At 41.9% G+C, this 14,321-nt stretch overlaps 1 protein-coding gene across 1 annotated transcript in view; it reads right to left on the bottom strand.

Moving 5' to 3' along the window:
* The window catches only part of Rad51 (RAD51 recombinase), a 22,865-nt gene extending 9,594 nt beyond the window's left edge, over positions 1-13,271 (bottom strand). Inside the window, exons 1-5 of the mRNA XM_021192981.2 lie at positions 12,910-13,271; positions 10,597-10,685; positions 7,514-7,651; positions 4,910-5,027; positions 2,535-2,626 (exon numbers count right to left, since the gene is read on the bottom strand). Coding sequence (XP_021048640.1) covers positions 2,535-2,626; positions 4,910-5,027; positions 7,514-7,651; positions 10,597-10,683 — 435 coding nt within the window. The 5' untranslated portion in view covers positions 10,684-10,685; positions 12,910-13,271. The remainder of the gene's footprint in view (positions 1-2,534; positions 2,627-4,909; positions 5,028-7,513; positions 7,652-10,596; positions 10,686-12,909) is intronic.
* Between the last annotated feature and the right edge of the window lie 1,050 nt (positions 13,272-14,321).

The raw sequence follows: 14,321 nt of genomic DNA, 5'->3' as shown, positions 1-14,321 counted from the left end.
CTGGATTAATTCCCAGCACCCACATGGCAGCTCACAACGGTCTGTAACTCTAGTTCCCGGGGTTCTGACACCTTCATAGAGACACACATTCAGGCAGAACGCATAAGATGGCTGGTTAAGAGTACTGCCTGTACTCCAGAGGACCCAGGTTTCATTTCCAGGACATACCTGGTGACTCACAACCCTGTAACTTTAATTCCAGGGTTCAAGATACTACTCTGGCTTTCACAAACACTAGACATATATACACAGTAAAACAAACAAACAAACATGATAATTAGAGGCAACAGGACATATTTTCTTTTGATAGAAATACAAGTGAATAGCAGACATGGAGCACACGAAGTTAGTGTTTTGTCCGAGTTGGACTGCTTTGAAACAGTCCAAACTATGAGATAAAACTGCACGTTAAGACCAATCAGTTCAAAGGTCAAACATTTGACAACTGGCAATGATGACCCACGTTTGTAATGTCTGCATGAAGAAGATCAGGAGTTCGAGGTCAGCTATACAGTAAATTTGAGGCCATCCCTGGCAGCATGAGACACTGCCTCAAAATAAACAAGCTCTTCCATGCAGAGGGTGTGCCTCTAAGACACTGTAACCCCAGTGCTGTCAGAAGCAGAGGAGGGCAATTACTTGAGTGTGCTGAATTTTGCAGCACCAAGAGAAAACCCAGCGAGTTCCAGGTTCACGAAACGACTGTCTTAAAGAAAGAAGGTGGAGATGCAGGCACTTGGAGATGCAGGCACTGTGAAGTTAGAGGTAGTTGGTTTTTTTCAGTGGTGATTTGATACAGAATCACTATGTAGCTACGCTGATTTGAAACTCACCATACCCTGAGCATTAGGATTATAGGTTAGTACCAATGCTTGGCTAGTTTAGAAGTTTTCCATAAACATTTAGTATTGTAATTTATCTCTATTTTATAGAGGTGCATGTTATTTTATCTCTCTTAACATTTTAATAGGGCTGGCAAGATGTCTGAGCAGGTAAGAGCACTGACTGCTTTTACAAAGGTCCTGAGTTCAATTCCCAGCAACCACCTGTAATGAGATCTGATGCCCTCTTCTGATACATCTGAAGACAGCTACAGTGTACTTATTTATAATGATAAATAAATCTCTGGGCCAGAAGAAGCAGGGAAAGCAGAGTTGACTGGAGCGAGCAGGGCCGACCAGAGCAGGGTTGACCAGAGCGAGCAGAGGTCTTAAAATTCAATTCTCAACAACCACATGAAGGCTCACAACCATCAGTACAGCTACAGTGTACTCACACACATAAAATAAATAAATAAATCTTAAAAATTTTAAAGATACTGCTGTTATAAATTCTTCAGACATTTATTCATTCATGGACAAATGTGAAATGTTCTAGATTATCTTAGATTAAACAATTATTAGAGATCTAATGCAGTGAAGTTTCATTTTATTAAGTTGGGAAAATCTGAACAATGATAACAGATTTTTTTTTTTTTAAGACAGGGTTTCTCTGTGTAACCCTGGCTGTCCTGGAACTCACTCTGTAGACCAGGTTGGCCTCGAACTCAGAAATTCGCCTGCCTCTGCCTCCCAAGTGCTGGGATTAAAGATATGCACCACCACGCCGGGCGAATTTAAGTATTGATCTAACACTCGCTCATATTCTGGTTCTAGCTCTTAGATTACTAACACGCAACTGTTATGACTATTGATGAATTAACATTCTTTGGGGAAAAAAGTAACAAAGACCTATAGCTGCTGGGCACCTGAGAATGTTATCTAAGACTTTGTTTAGTGTTAACAGGATCATCTCACTACTTAATAAACACTGTCAAGCTAGGATTCTATTTGTTTTTTAAAGAATTAGCATGGTATGCAGGGTTGCCATAGTAACAATTGATATTTATACTGTACTCAACATCCATTCTACATGAATCTCTGTTGAAACAACATGGGGAGGGGCTGGCGAGGTGGTTAGGAATGCTCGATACCAACCCTGAAGACCTGAATTTGTATCTCAGGACTAATTTAACAAGCCAGGTATATTCTCAAAGGAATCTGCAATCCTAGTGCTATGAGAAACAGAGACAGAATGATAACCCAGGCTTGCTGACTGCCAGTCTAGCCAAAAGATAGGAGCTGTAAGTCCAGTGAGAGACCCTGCCTTACAGGAGCAAAGTGGAGAGCAATAGAGGAAGAGACCAGGTACCTTCTGGTCTCTAAGTGTTCATAGGCATGTGCCCCTCACACACACACACACACACACACACACACACACACACACACACACACGCCACACACACGAACTAAAAAGTTACAGAGAAAACATTCTTATTCAAAAACACCAGATACAGTATTTAATGAATTCTGTCAGGTTATTCTTGTCATACATGTATTTTTTTGAGACATAAAGTGTAGACTGTGCAACTAGAGAGATGGCTTATCAGTTAAGTGCACTGGCTACTCTTCCAAGGACTGGGGTTTCATTCCTAGCAACCACAAGGAATCTCATAACTACTTGTTGATCTGATCAGCCTGAACCTAGCAACTTACCTGGCATGTAACAGCCAGTGTATGACAGATCTGTGTCTTCCCAGTTCGGAATTCTCCAAACATCTCTGTGATAGATCCAGTCTCAATTCCACCTATGAAATTAAAAAGTACATCACATAAAATAACTGTTTAGAAAGTACATTCATTGAAATGTTCATAGAGCACATGAGATGCTACATAATTTAAACGCCTAATTTCAATATTCAGCAATTTGTAAATTTCTTTTCTTTCTGACTGGGCTCACTAGTGCACACCTGTAAGCCAGCTATGTGGGAAGATGAAGCAGAAGGATGTAAGGTTCAAAGCCTGTCTGGGCAACACAGGATGTTCAAGACCAGTCTGCACAATACAGCAAGTCCCTGGGGCCCGGGTGTGTAGCTCAATGGCAGAATCCTACTTAGATAAAAAAGCCTAGAGTCAACTCCCAATATCGCCCCAAATAAAATCAAAAACAATAAAAATAACTAAAAGCCATCACTTATTTTTAAATAAGTATAGGTTACTTGTACATAGGAGGTTCTGGGCACTCATTGCTGAGTTTCCTAGGGTTAACCTTACATCCCTTCAGCTCTCAGTATGGTCATATCCCTCTATATGCACTCATTTGTGTTGCTATATTTTTTAGGCAATTTTATTGCATGTACAGCTTCAAGTAACTGCTACCATAATGAAGTTACAGAGCTCAACCAAGAAAAGCCAACAGCCTCAGCAGTTTTAATATAACCCAGTATTTACTATTCTTTGTGAACTCCTTCCTTGTTCAATGTACTTAAATGTAACATTCATGCTGTTCTAAAAGCTTAGGAGATATAAAGTCTTATCATCCTCATCTTGAAGAAAACAGGCATAGGTACATTAAATAATTGTCACCAGGAATATTATTTAATCCATTAATCCAGTAATAAGTAAATATTAGAAATGAAAATTCCTTTATTTTTTATGAGACACGGTTTATGTAATCCATGTTAACCTCAAACTTATTCCATCGCTGAAGACAACATTAAACATCTGTCCCCTTTCCCTCCACATCCCAAGTGCTGGGATTACAGGCATGAGCCACGGTCTCTATAGCCCTTGCTGTACTGGAGGGAAAGGGATCTTCTTAGAGAGGTTAACACTCACATTTTAGTTTGATTCCTGAACCCATGCTATTTTGTGCCCCAAGAAGGAAGAAAAAGTAAATAATCAAATAACTAGAAAAAACAGCAAGAACCAAACTTAACTTTTCAACAATGAGGACAACTATGTTTCAAAAGCTCAAACCATTCAGACAAGGTGGCGCTATCTTTAAATCCCAGCACTTACAGAAGAGAAGCAGTGGGGTCTCTGTGAGTTTGTAGGAGAAAGCATCTCAGTGGTAGAGGACGAGAGTGTCTGGACTCAGTCCCTCCCCATATACTTTTTGTTTTTAAATCTATTATTATTGCACTGTGTGTATGGCATGTGTGAACGTGGGCAGGCATGTGCCACAGCTCACATGTAGAGGGCAGAGGATAGCTCTGGAGAATGGGTCATCTCCTTCTACTGTGGGTTCCAGGATTGAATTCAGGTCATCAGGGTTGTAAGGCAGCCACTTGCTGTAACCAGTCATCGAAATTCAATCTTGTATTAGAATTTTAAAATAAATAAACAAATAATACATAACATATAGTATACACATAATACTTATTTCCTCAGAGGGAACTTATTCTTTAATATATAGTCGGAGCTACAAAGCAAGGCACTGTTTCAACAAAACAAAACAAAGCCAAAAGTTATTTAATTTACAGGCAATTTTCATATTTTAGAAATCAGAGCCAGAATGACTAACTAATGCCTATAATCTCAAATCCTGGAAGTTGGAATACAGGGACAAAAGACAGGGAATTTAAGTGTATCATTAGCTCCTGAATCAATTTCTAAAATCATTAAAAAACAATTAAAAAATAAAAATGTCTTTATTTTAAAAATGTTACATTTGTAGAATGTTACAAAGAAATATACAAGGAAGATCTAGGCACACTTCACCTAGCTTCCTCCAGGGTTACCATCTTCCCAACTATAATAAACTGACTATGAGAAGCTGACATTCCTATAATCCAAAATACATTCAATTCAGCCTGAATCTTAGATCTGTTGACACAAGCCAGGGAAACATAAACAAAACAAAACGAAAAACAACCCACTCAAAACAAACAAAAACCTAAACTAAGAAACCTTGCAAAAGCAAAACTAGAGAATCAGCCAGTCAGAGCCCTGAAGAAATCGACTGTTCATACTTCTCTATGTAGTACTCTCACCTAAGAAGAATTCTATATAATAATCTGGTTTTGCTCTGACCTACCAGCTGTGTTAATTAATTAGGGTTTATAAAATAGGATAAGGGATCACTATACCTTGAAGCAATTTGTCAAGCTCTTTGGAGCCAGTAGTAATCTGAATGATTTCTGACCGGCGTTGGTGAAATTCAGTTGCAGTGGTGAAACCCATTGGAACTAATTTCGCTGCCTCAGTCTAGGAAAAGTAAGACAAGTTAAACTAGTAATGTAATACAGGTAAAGAACTCCCACTATCTGGGAAAGTTGGAACCCAAAATGCTTTAGACTGTGATTTTTGTCTATCTTGGGGTACTTGGGCAGACTACCAGTTGAACATCCTTCACTGAAAATTTCAAATATCCCAAAATCTGAACCTTTTTGAGTATGAGGTTTTTGATAAAAGAAAAAAAAAAATCAGACTTCTGTGCATTTCACCTCTTATTTCTGCAGTGGAGATGTTCAACCTACATGTGTTGTAAGCCAAGCCCAGGAGCACAACAGGAAACACTCCTGTGCAGGGATGACAGGAGTGCACAACCACAGGAGCTTAAAGACAATGCAGCATGTCTTCACACCTCACTTCCTGTCAGCCTTGTAACCAAGGATGCCATCAACAGCTTTTCTGCCCATTGATTACTTTCCAAGTATATACAAATAACATTTACACCTTACCTTAGCAACAAAAACTCCACTTTAGGTTGAAAAAAAAGTCTTAATATAATGGGACAATAAAACTAGAGAAATGGCTCGGTGGAGAAAAGCACTTGCTGCTCTTGCAGAGGACTCCCACAGTGGCTTACAACTGTCCACAACTCCAGTTCTAAGGGACCTAGCGCCATTTTCTGACTTCCCCGGGCACCAGGCATGCACATAGTGCACTTAAATACATGTAAGCAAAATACTCATACACATATAAAAGTAAATAAAGCTTTGCAACAATCACAATAACTAACTGGAAAGTGGTTAAGAGTTCTTGCTCCTGCAGAAGACCCAGGTTCAGTTCCCAGAACCCACATGGTGACCCCAGTGCCAGGGATCCACCACCCTCTTCTCACCTCTGCAGGCACAAGACATGATGCACATATATACAGGCAAACAAAACACTCATACACATAAGACAAAATACATCTTAAAATCACCCATGTGTGATGCATGTAGAATCTGAATGTCAATATGAACTTACACAAAGCCAGACTGCTGAGATTACAGGGGCATATCACCATGCTTGCCTTCAATTTCTTTCTTTTCTCCCTTCCTTCCCTATTTTATTTTTTGAGACAAGGCCTCCTCCTCAGAGCTGGGATTAACGGTGTGTGCCACCAGTGTGCTTTCCATTTCCCCTTCCTTCTCTTCTAACACCTCTGCCCAGATACCCATAGGCTTTCTTAAGTCTGAAAAGGAATCAGTTGGCTTGCTTACTAGTTCAATAAGACAAAAATTAACCTTAAAACAAAGCTCCACAATTCTCGTGTGAATAAAAAGTAGGATTTTTCGGGGTGGGGCTGGAGCCTCTGGCAGAGAACTTATACTTGGCAGAGAACTGTCTCATGTTTGAGTTTCTTCTCCCACATCTGTCCTGAGGCCACAAAAGGCACACTGGTAGCCCTCTAACAAATCTCTGTATAGAAGCTTAAAGAATTGTGAGATACCTGACATAGGCACTGGGAACTAAGCTCAGGTCCTCTGCAAGGTCAGAATAAGCTCTTAATCGTGAGCATCCCTTCAGACCCTCCACACTGTTGCACCCCTCTGAAATATTACATATTAATATAGGCTGATAAAAACATTAAGAGAGAGCATGGATGTATACTGTTACCTTGATATTTTAGATGTTGGGATGGAACCTATGACTTTGAGCATGCGAGGTCACCATGTGACTTTTTATATCAACATTTACCAATATCATTCTCTCTCTTTCTCTGGTGGTACTGATAATTAACTGGAGCCCAGCACATGCTAGGCAATTCTTTCCACTGAAACACGTACCCAGCCTCTCGTTTTACATTTTATTTCTGAGACAGGGTCTCACGCAATTAAGTTGGTCAAATTGGCCTACATGAACTCACTCCTAAGCAGAGACTAGCTTCCAACTTCCTGTCCCAGACCCCATAATAGTTCGAACTACAGGCTTGTACCTTACAATGTAGCATCAACATTTTTTCTAAACTGTTTTAGTGGCTGCATTTAGTTGTACACATTATAAACCTATTTTAGGGGCTGGAGAAATGGCTTAAGAGCACTTGCTGCTCTATCAGAGAACCAAGGTCTGACACCCAGTACCCACGTGGTGGCTAAAGAACATCTGTAAATCCAGTTCCAGGGGATCTAACACCCTCTCCTAGCTTCTGAAGGCAAGTATGTGGTGAGCATGCCAAAACAGCATAAACATATAATTTTAAATATAACTCTGAGGTGAGATCTCATTCAAAATTATAGGGTGCACAACCTTACTGTGGGGTGGTGGGAATGTGTTTTTGGCAGTATTTATATCAAATCCCGTCATACTGCAATTCTCCACAGGAAATCAGAATTTAAGATAAAAACTGTCAACAGTCATTTCTGGAATGGAAACCAGGTGACAAGAGAAAGGACGAGGGCTAAGGGTTGTCACTATACACCACCGTATACTAATTATTCTCACTAATGCCTCTGCCCTCTCCACCATCTCGTGGATACACTTACCAGAATTTTGTCAGCTTTGGCTTCACTAATTCCCTTAATATTTATTAGTTCCTTCTTTGGTGCATAAGCAACAGCCTCCACTGTATGATAACCGGCTTCTTCTAATTTCTTCACATCATTGGCATTTATGCCACATTGCTGTAAAAAACAATGAATAAAGTTAGGCTTCTTGTCCAGTGTGGATGGTATGCCTCAGAGAGGTGTTTGAAGATCACTAATATATGCAAAACCCCTGAAAAGTTTGACTACACATGAATTATTAAATACAAATTAAAGGCATATGCCTTTAATACCATCACTTAGAAGGCAGAGGCAGGTGGAGCTCTGAGTTTGGGGCTAGCCTGGTCTATAGAGTGAGTTCCAGGACAGCCAGGGTTGTTAACCCAAAAAAACCCCTGTCTCAACAAAACCAAAACCTGTTAATGGCTTTTTAATAAGTGTGCTACAATTTTCCTCTCTACCCAGCTACAGTTGGGAATAATTAAGACAGACAATATTTTTATTTACCAATCTGTAAGGACACAACAACCGAGCAATTACTCTATTTTAATCTTCTGTGCTAATCTGGCTACTTCCGAGCCAGAATCTCCGAGATACTTGCATTCTATGGCTTTCTCATGGTGTCTCCTGGACTGTTCCCCCAAGGCTAATTTCTACCTCCTCTCTCTGCTGCCCTCTCCCCTGGATGGAGGAAGTCCAGCCCCATTTTCTCTCCTGCACAGTCATTGGCTCATTGTCTAGCTTTATTGACCATTCAAAGAAGAAATGGGAGCAATGCTCACACAACATTGAGGCAGGAGATAGGATAAGAATTGTAACCAGATATGGGGGCCCAGAAACCAGCAACTGAATTACACAGTGCAAAATATCATTATGTCTACAAGCAAACAAAAAAAACCACACACCAAATTATCAACTTTTTCATTATCAGAATTAATAGTTTTGGGCTGGAGAGATGGTAAGATGTGGTAGTGTTTACTATTACCCTGATGAGGCTGAGACTCACTGGTGAGGCAGCCAGTGAGCTCCAGGCCAGAAACTGTGTCAACAAAAAACCAGAAACAGATAAAAGAAGGGGACTGAGTGGGAAGAGAAAGGGGATCACTAGGGCAAGTGAAGGTGACAGGGGTGATGATCAAAATACATCATAAACATAACATGACAAAATACATCATTATGAAAAAAAATACATCATTATGTAACTTAACATATGCTAATTAAAAAAAATCACCCCCCAAGGGGACCATGGGAAATAGGCATGATTTTTGGGCCAGCCTGGGTTCCCAGCACCCACATGGTGGCTCACAACTGCCTTTATCTCCAGTTTCAGGAGGATCTGAAGCTCATTTCTGACCTCTCTGGGTACTAGGCACAGAGGTGGTGCACACATTCATGAAAGCCAAATACTTACATACAAAAAATAATATATCTAAAAATTGAAAAATAAAACACAACACACAAAAAGACAGGTAAGGCTGGCTATATGCCTATAATCACACTCAGGAGGTGAAATTAGGATTAGGAATCAAGGTTATCCTCATCTGCACGAAGAATTCAAGGGCATGCTAAGCTACAATTTTAGTCTTAAAATTAAAATAACTATCTAGGCTGAGGGTGAAGCTCACTGGGTAGAATATTTGCTGTCCTAACTTGCTTTTATTGCTTTGATAAATACCATGACCAAAAGCAACTTGGGTAGAAAGTGTTTATTACACTTTACAGCATGCAGTCTGTCCTGAAGGGAAGACGGGACAGGAATTGAAATACAGACCATGGCGGAGCACTGCTCATTGACTTGAGTGTAATAGCTTCCTCAGTTTGCTTCTGTATATAGCCCAGGACCACCTGCCCAGGGCTGGGCCCTCCCACATTAATCATTGAGAAAATGCCCCCACTGTAAAAGTAACTTTTAGTCACTCAATGTAACTGTTGTCTCTGAAAGCTTACTGCTTCTGTCTGTTAACCCAGGCCTCCATGCAACCTTATCTAGGCTTGGAATGCTTTCAGCCTGAGATTTGCTCACACCCTTTCTTGTTCTTTCTGAACTCTCCCTGGCTTGTTCAACTCAGCTGGCTCAAACTCTTCTCTAAGCTGACAGATTCAAGCTGGCTTCTCTCAGTTTCTTACTAAATTGCTCTGCTTGGCCTCACACTAACTTCGGCAGTCTGTTCTAATCTTCTGGCTCCTTCTCATTCTCTGACTCATTTTGTCTTGACCTGTGTTTAGCTTTGATTGTGCAGAATTAGACCCAGTGTCTTTAAAAGTCCTATTTAAAAAGTTACTGGGTAGAAAATTGATTTTATCTTCCTGTTAAAGAAATGAATAAATCTTAAACAAAACATGGAAGGCTAGAAAGATGACTCAGAGGTTAAGAGTGCCTGCTGCTGTTGCAGAGAACTGGAATTCAGTTCCCAGAACCCATTTCTGGAGGCTCACAACCACCTCTAACTCCAGTCCCAGTAGATTTGACACCCTCTCTGGCCTGAGTACCCACCCGTTTGGACTTAAGAGGAATACACGCAAAAGACCCCCCCCCATTTATTATGTATTTATTTATTTTTATGTATATGAGTATGCTGTCTTCATGCACCCCAGTAGAGGGCATAGGATCCCATTATAGATAGCTGTGAGCCACCATGTGGATACTGGCAATTGAACTCAGGCAATTGAACTCAGGGAGGACCTCTGAGAAGAGCAGCCAGTGCTCTTAATTGCTGAGCCATCTTAATTTCGGGGCCAGTGGAGAGAGAGGCGGATCCCCTACCTTTCTCATGTGCATTCCTGGGTTACACCACTAATTCCCCATTAACATTTTTATACTTAGTATAAGTAGCACAGAGATTCCACTGTGGGATCCTAGGCCTTTGTTTCTAAAGTTCAGCTCTTTGGGAGAAAACAAAGTAGGAAGAGAATTGTTGAGAGACTTGACCAGATATCTTTAGCAACAAATCCTATGCTTTTCTGTAGAAACCTTGACAACCTCCTGAAACCCTAATTTAATTTCTGTAAAGGTTAATTTCTTTCATTAGGTAGAAGAATTTACTACAGCATTGTGGGTAAATACTTAGCAACTAAGAACATACCTCTAGCCGTGAAATAGGCTGTGGACCAAAGCTTTCTTCTTCCACTGAAGTATCAGCATTTGCTTCAAGCTGCATTTGCATAGCCATTACTAAAAAATACAGACAGGTACCAGTATGAGTGAACACTAGAGAAATATTCTGGGGTAATTAAGAACTGCAAGTTTAGTTCCCGACACAACTTTGAAGAACTGCAGCTGGCCCTCCCTATCTACAGGTCAAGACCAACTGCTGCTCTTACAGAGAACATCCAGGTTCAGTTCTTAGCATCCACAAGGAATTCATGTGTTTATAACTTCAGTTCTAGGAGATCCAGCACCTTCTTCTGACCATGCAGGCCCTACAAAGGAGTGTTATGTTTGCATTCAAATGCATAAAATAAAAATAAGCTTAAAACAAACAAACACCCCAGGCATGTCTGACCTACATCTTTGGGCTGCATGCTGCCAAGGACAGCCCATTCAAAATAGATTAAAAAAATTTTTTTTTACAAGGCACCAAGTTCCAAGCTTTTCCTGTACTACAGGGTGAGTAAAATTCCAAAAGAGAATATTTTCATCTTCTTAGAACAGAGGAATTCTTGAACTAGATACATAAAGCAACAACAATCTAAAAGTGACCAGTATTTTCAGCCTTGAAAACGCAGGCTGGAAATACATACAGCAGCCTGTGGAACAGTCCTTGTCCAGCAGATGAAAAAGAGGCCCTCAGCACCACGAAGCAAACAAGAAACTGAGTATATTTATCTTCCTATCAGAGATGAAATGGATTTCAGGTCCCTGAACAAGTTAAGTAACTCCCGAAATAAACCCTTAGCTCTGACTACATTTAAGCTCACAACTTTGGGATGTATTGGTAGTGTTTGCCTACCATGCACCAAGCCCTGAGTTTGAAGCTATGCAGTGCATAAAACCAGGCATGGTAGTTATGTCTGCAATCCCAGCATTTAGGAAGTAGGTAGGGAGATTAGAAACTCAAGGACATCCTCTGGGGTACAATAAGTTTGAGATTAGCATGGTGTACTGGCTAGCTTTGTGTCAACTTAACACAGCTGGAGTTATCACAGAGAAAGGAGCTTTAGTTGGGGAAATGCCTCCATAAGATCCAGCTGTGGGACATTTTCTCAATTAGTGATCAAGGGGGAGAGGTCCCTTGTGGGTGGGACCATCTCTGGGCTGATAGTCTTGGATTCTATAAGAGAGCAGGCTGAGCAAGTCAGTAAGTAACATCCCTCCATGGCTTCTGCATAAGCTCCTGCTTTCTGACCTGCTTGAGTTCCAGTCCTGCATCCTTTGGTGATCAACAGCAGTATGGAAATGTAAGCCAAATAAACCCTTTCCTCCCCAACTTGCTTCTTGCTCATGATGTTTGTGCAGGAATAGAAACCCTGACAAAGTAAGACACATGGATTACCTATCTCAAAAAAAAAAAAAAAAAAAAAAAAGTTAAAAAAAAAAAAAAAAAAAAAAAAAACCCCAACAAAAAAAAAAAAAAAAGGATGGCTGTGAGCCACCATGTGATTGCTGGGATTTGAACTCAGGACCTTCAGAAGAGGTCAGAAGGCAGGACTGGATCCCCTGGAACTGGAGTTATGGTTGATTGTAAGCCACCATGTGGGTCCGGGAGCTAAACTCAGTTCCTTGACAAGAGCAACAAGTGCTCTTAACGGCTGAGCCACCTCTCCAGCCCCTGTACTTCACTTTTCCTTTTTCTGAGACAGCTCTCCCATTCGAAGCTCAGGATGGGCTTGAAACTGTCATCCTCCTGCCTCTCCCAAGTGTTACTGTTATATAGGGGAGTCATCAAGCCAAGGTTCTCTTTAGAAATTTGTGTTTTATTTTTCAGTCTTTTGCTTACGCAATCTTTGAACTCTGGGGCCTCCTACTTCAGTCTCCAGGGTTACCGGCCACTACCCTCATTTTACAGTAATCAAGAATCTGTTAGCTCTGGCCCTACTACGTAACAGCTGTGAGCACTTTTCTCTGATCTCAGCTTCCTGCGTCGGGACCACAGAAGGGAACCTGAAAGTTTGTAAATCCCAGCATTGGGAGACTAAGGGCCCAGCCCTTAGTTCGAGCCCAGCCCAGCCTAGGTCGTGACCTCGGGTCTCAAAACAAACACTTGAAGTACAAGTCGGTTTTCTCCACAACGAATTCAGTGGGTCAGTTAGCGTCGGTCGGTTGGTCGCCCTGCTCCGCCTTCCTCCGGTTTCTCAGCGTAGAGGGGATCCGCAAAGCTGGCCACGGGAGCACTGGCCTGAGTTGACTCAAGAAGCCGAGCGGCCATGGGAGGGGTGCGCCGGCGCCTCACACTCACCTGTCCCGCAGCCGCGGGCAGCTCGCTCCTCCCGGCAGCCGGCTCTGCACACACCACGCTCCCTCCTGTCACCCGGCTCGAACGCGCTTCTCAGCTCCTCTGTCAGGTCTTCTACGAAGACTTTCAGTCCTCCTGGCCACACTTGCGGGAGCACCTCGGCTTTGCCCAGGCGCCAATCTCGGCTGGGCGCGCGACTTTCGGAAATCCCGCCAAATCCTCACGCTCCGATGGCTGCAACGTCATCACGCCTTTCCCCGACTCACCTCATACCTACTTCCGCTTCTGCTGCGAACCTGACGGACGGACATGCCGGACAGCTCTGAAGCCGAGTGATCTCGTAGGATCACTCTTCCCTTCCTTTATGACTGTTCTGATCGGGCCTTTCTGGTTACCCGACTGAGAACTACAAGTCTGCAAAGACGATGTGATCAGACCAGGACTGCATAACCCAGAATGCACTGCTGCGGAAGCACCTCTGCAAAACTTCTTGCACACCGGATGTGGACTCTGGTCAGAAAGGTCTTCGCGTTGACCGGTTCTGGCGGAGTGCGGATCTTTGGCAGCTGGGAAGTTTTGTTTTGGAACCAGGTGTTCTCCTGGTCTCTGTGGGCGGCAGAGGTGAAGAAGCTGAATAAAGATAAAACCTGCGAACGGAGCCAGCGATTATAAAATCAGTGTGGGAATCAGCGAGGTGGAAAAAAAAAAAAAACCAACCTTTTAGTTGGGCGGGGGTCGGGACCGGTGAATATAAATATATACATTCATAAAACTCCCAAAAACTAAAGCGAAATAACTCACTCTCTAGTGTTTTTTTTCTTCTCTCGCTTTGTAGTGGTTATTGGGACTTCAGAAAAGTAGGCGCAAAATCGAATAAAGGTTTGTGGAGTTTGCCAGGAACTTTGTATTTTTCTTGTTATACATCTAGGTGTTTTCAGACAAGATCTCTTACTCCTTGAACTCTTCGTGCCAAGAATGACAATCCTTCTTCCACCTATGTTTCCTGTGCTGGAACATTACTATGTTCTGTGTTGAGGATTGAACCCCGGATTATATGTATGCCAAACAAGCACTTCAACAATGTAGCTGCATGCTCAGCTGAGTACACCATAGCTGTCTTCAGACATCCAGAAGAGTGCATCAAATTCCATTACAGATGGTTATGAGCCACCATGTAGTTGCTGGGAATTGAACTCGGAACCTTTGGAAGAGTAGTTAGTGCTTCTAACCGCTGAGCCATCTCTTCAGCCCTAGGTAATTATTTTTGAGACAGGTTCTTTGTAACCCAGATAGGACTCAGCTCCCCAACGTCTGGGGTTACACACAAAAAAAGCTACCATTTTTGGACTGGTGAGATGGCTTAGTGGGTAAGAGCACCCACTAAGAGTTCAAATCCCAGCAACCACATGGTTGCT

The sequence above is a fragment of the Mus pahari genome, chromosome 3 (assembly GCF_900095145.1).
Source record: "Mus pahari chromosome 3, PAHARI_EIJ_v1.1, whole genome shotgun sequence".
Classification (NCBI taxonomy): domain Eukaryota; kingdom Metazoa; phylum Chordata; class Mammalia; order Rodentia; family Muridae; genus Mus; species Mus pahari.
Note: the sequence above shows the minus strand (reverse complement) of the source record. Positions and strands in the feature narration are given on the sequence as shown.